The 2,986-nt window shown below is 58.8% G+C and overlaps 1 protein-coding gene across 1 annotated transcript in view; it reads right to left on the reverse strand.

Moving 5' to 3' along the window:
• HDAC7 (histone deacetylase 7) overlaps window positions 1-2,986 on the reverse strand; it is a 48,407-nt gene that overhangs the window by 29,093 nt on the left and 16,328 nt on the right. Inside the window, exon 4 of the mRNA XM_014947476.1 lies at window positions 215-326. Within this exon, the coding sequence (XP_014802962.1) occupies window positions 215-326 (112 nt within the window). The remainder of the gene's footprint in view (window positions 1-214; window positions 327-2,986) is intronic.

Consider the following 2,986-nt stretch of genomic DNA (forward strand, 5'->3'; position numbering starts at 1 on the left):
AGTCCAACAAGGTCAGAGAAAACATGGGATCTTTGTCCACCTCCTCCTGCACACACTTAGCACAGAACCAATCCACCTCATCCCGACCCACATCAGCTAAACAGTATCTCTGCAGAAGGCAGCCACAAGATCTTGCCCAAGATAAATAGCTGCTTTTTCCAGGTCCTGAGCACGTGCCCTGCTCGGGGCAGGCCAGGGAATGCCCTTGTTTTACCTGTAGGGCATGGCTGAGGGGTTGGGGTTGCTGGTCCTCTCCAAAGCTGCCTGCTGCTTCTTCAGGATGACCTCAGCCAGCTTCTGCTTCACCACCGTGCTGGCCACAGCACCTGCAGGGAGACCAGCAGTGACCACACAGGGCTGAGAGCCAACACAGAGCACTTCAAAGGATCCCTGCAGACACGAGCACGGCCCCAGAGCCCCCCCACAGCTGCACAAGTAATGGCTGGAGACCCCCTGCCAGCACCCAGGCACGGACAAACCCCGTGGAGATGCTTGGTGCAGCTCAGGTCAAGGTTAGGCCAGGGAGAGAAAGGCCAGTTGGGACAAGTGGAGTTTCCAGCTGGTCAGGGGAGGGTCCCTGTCCCACCCTCACCCCACGTCACCTCAGGAGCCCCATCTTTCTGTGCAGGCTTTGCTGGGTGGCTGGTGAAAGGCAGAGCGTGGCCAGAGGCGAGTCTCGGCTGTGGAACTGCCTGCTTCATCCCAGCCAGAGAGAGAGCAGGTATAAACTGACACCCACGGAATAAAGAGTGCACAAAAGCACAATGTGGCTCGAACAGCAGTGACAAAACTCCTACGGGTGCAGAGGAACCTTGTGAAGCCTCTCCAGAGACACCGTGCCCAGGGGCTCTTTGATAACTGATAATTTCCAGTTGCCAGCGTTCGGCTCTGCCTGCACCTCAGCTCCCCACGCAGCCACGCGCTCCCCCAGATGGGGACAGCTCGTGTGACAGACAGCAAGAAAAAAGCACCTCCCAACAGCTCAGGGGAGAGCTCTGAGGCTGCTGAATCTCTCAACGGAGCTGTGTCATAGAATCATAGAATCATTGAGGTTGGAAGAGACCCTTGGGATCATCGAGTCCAACCATCTCCCCTCCTCTACAAAGTCCTCCCCTACACCATGTCCCTCAGCACTGCATCTAAACGGCCCTTAAACACAGCCAGGGATGGGGCCTCCCCCCCCTCCCTGGGCAGCCTCTTCCAACGCCCGACCACTCTTTGGGTGAAAAAGTCCTTCCTAATGTTCAATCTAAACCTCCCCTGTTGGAGCTTGAAGCCGTTCCCGCTCCTTCTGTCCCTGGGCACACTGTGGCTCATATTCAGCCGTTTGGCAACTCGAACCCCCAGGTCTCTTTCCTCCAGGCAGCTCCAGCCACACTTCCCCCAGCCTGTAGCGCTGCAGGGGGTTGGTGTGGCCCAAGTGCAGGACCTGGCACTTGCCCTTGTTGAAACTCATTCCATTGGCATTGGCCCAGTGATCCAATCTATCTAGGTCCCTCTGTAGGGCTTCCCTGTCCTCCTGGGAGTCAACACTCCTGCTTAACTTGGTGTCATCTGCAAACTTGCTGATGATACACCCTATGTCCTTATCGAGATCATCAATAAAGACGTTAAATAGAAATGGTCCCAGCACTGAGCCCTGAGGCACACCACTAGTGACCGGCCGCCAGCTGGACTTGAATCCATTGAGCACAACTCTTTGGGACCTTCCAGTCAGCCAGTGCTCGATCCAGCAGTGTCCTTCCAGAAGAGCATAAGACTCACCACCCGCTGGCAAACAACCAGCAGCACCCCACGTTCAGCTCCTGCCTGCTCCACGGTGGTGAAACCCCCCCAGGCAGAGCTCTGAGGGCCACAGGGGGCTGCCATCCCCAGCCCCCACCTGCCTCAGCCCCCCGTGTCCTTCCCCACCTGGGATCAGGGCCCATTCCCACACCCCCAGCCCTGCCAAGTGGGAACGCTCTGCGGTTACAACAGGGACACTCCGGGTTTCCACGCCAGCCTTTGGCGCCTCCGAGCTCAAGTTAATTAATTAATTCGTATGATTAACTCCCGGATTGCACAAAGGGGTCGTGTGTAGGCTGTCACGCTCAGCTCTGCCCAGCGTTGGCGGGAGCTGTTTGCTCAGGGATGGCAGGAAAAAGGGCAGACACTGCTTTTCCAGCGCTGCAATGAGCCCCGTCAGCCCGGCAAAGGGCGGCAGCGCAGCCGGCGCTCCGCAGATATTTGGGAGCTAATGGAAAATACCGAGAGAGCTCGGAGTGGGGCGGGTGGGCAGCAGGCTCAGGGACATGGGGAGGGAACAGTGCATGCGAACTCAGTGCCCCTCCTGCATCTCTCAGTGCCCCTCCTGCACCCCTGCAGTGCCCCTCCTGCATCTCTCAGTGCCCCTCCTGCGTCCCTGCAGTGCCCCTCCTGTATCTCAGTGCTCCTCCTGCATCTCAGTGCCCCTCCTGCATCTCTAGGTGCTCCTGCTGCATCTCAGTGCCCCTCCTGCATCTCTCAGTGCCCCTCCTGCATCCCTGCAGTGCCCCTCCTGCATCTCAGTGCTCGTCCTGTATCCCTGCAGTGCCCCTTCTGCATGTCAGTGCTGTGCCCCTCCCGCATCTCAGTGCCCCTCCTGCATCCCTGCAGTGCCCCTCCTGCATCTCTCAGTGCCCCTCCTGCGTCCCTGCAGTGCCCCTCCTGTATCTCAGTGCCCCTCCTGCATCTCTCAGTGCCCCTCCTGTATCTCTCAGTGCCCCTCCTGCATCTCAGTGCTCGTCCTGCATCCCTGCAGTGCCCCTCCTGCATCTCAGTGCCCCTCCTGCATTTCAGTGCTCCCCTGCATCCCTGCAGTGCTCCTCCTGCATCCCTGCAGTGCCCCTCCTGCATGTCAGTGCTCCTCCTGTATCCCTGCAGTGCCCCTCCTGCATCTCAGTGCCCTTCCTGCATCTCTCGGTGCTCCTCCTGCATCTCAGTGCCCCTCCTGCATCTCTGGCTGCTC

Source organism: Calidris pugnax, unplaced genomic scaffold (assembly GCF_001431845.1).
Source record: "Calidris pugnax isolate Ruff unplaced genomic scaffold, ASM143184v1 scaffold155, whole genome shotgun sequence".
Taxonomy (NCBI): Eukaryota; Metazoa; Chordata; class Aves; order Charadriiformes; family Scolopacidae; genus Calidris; species Calidris pugnax.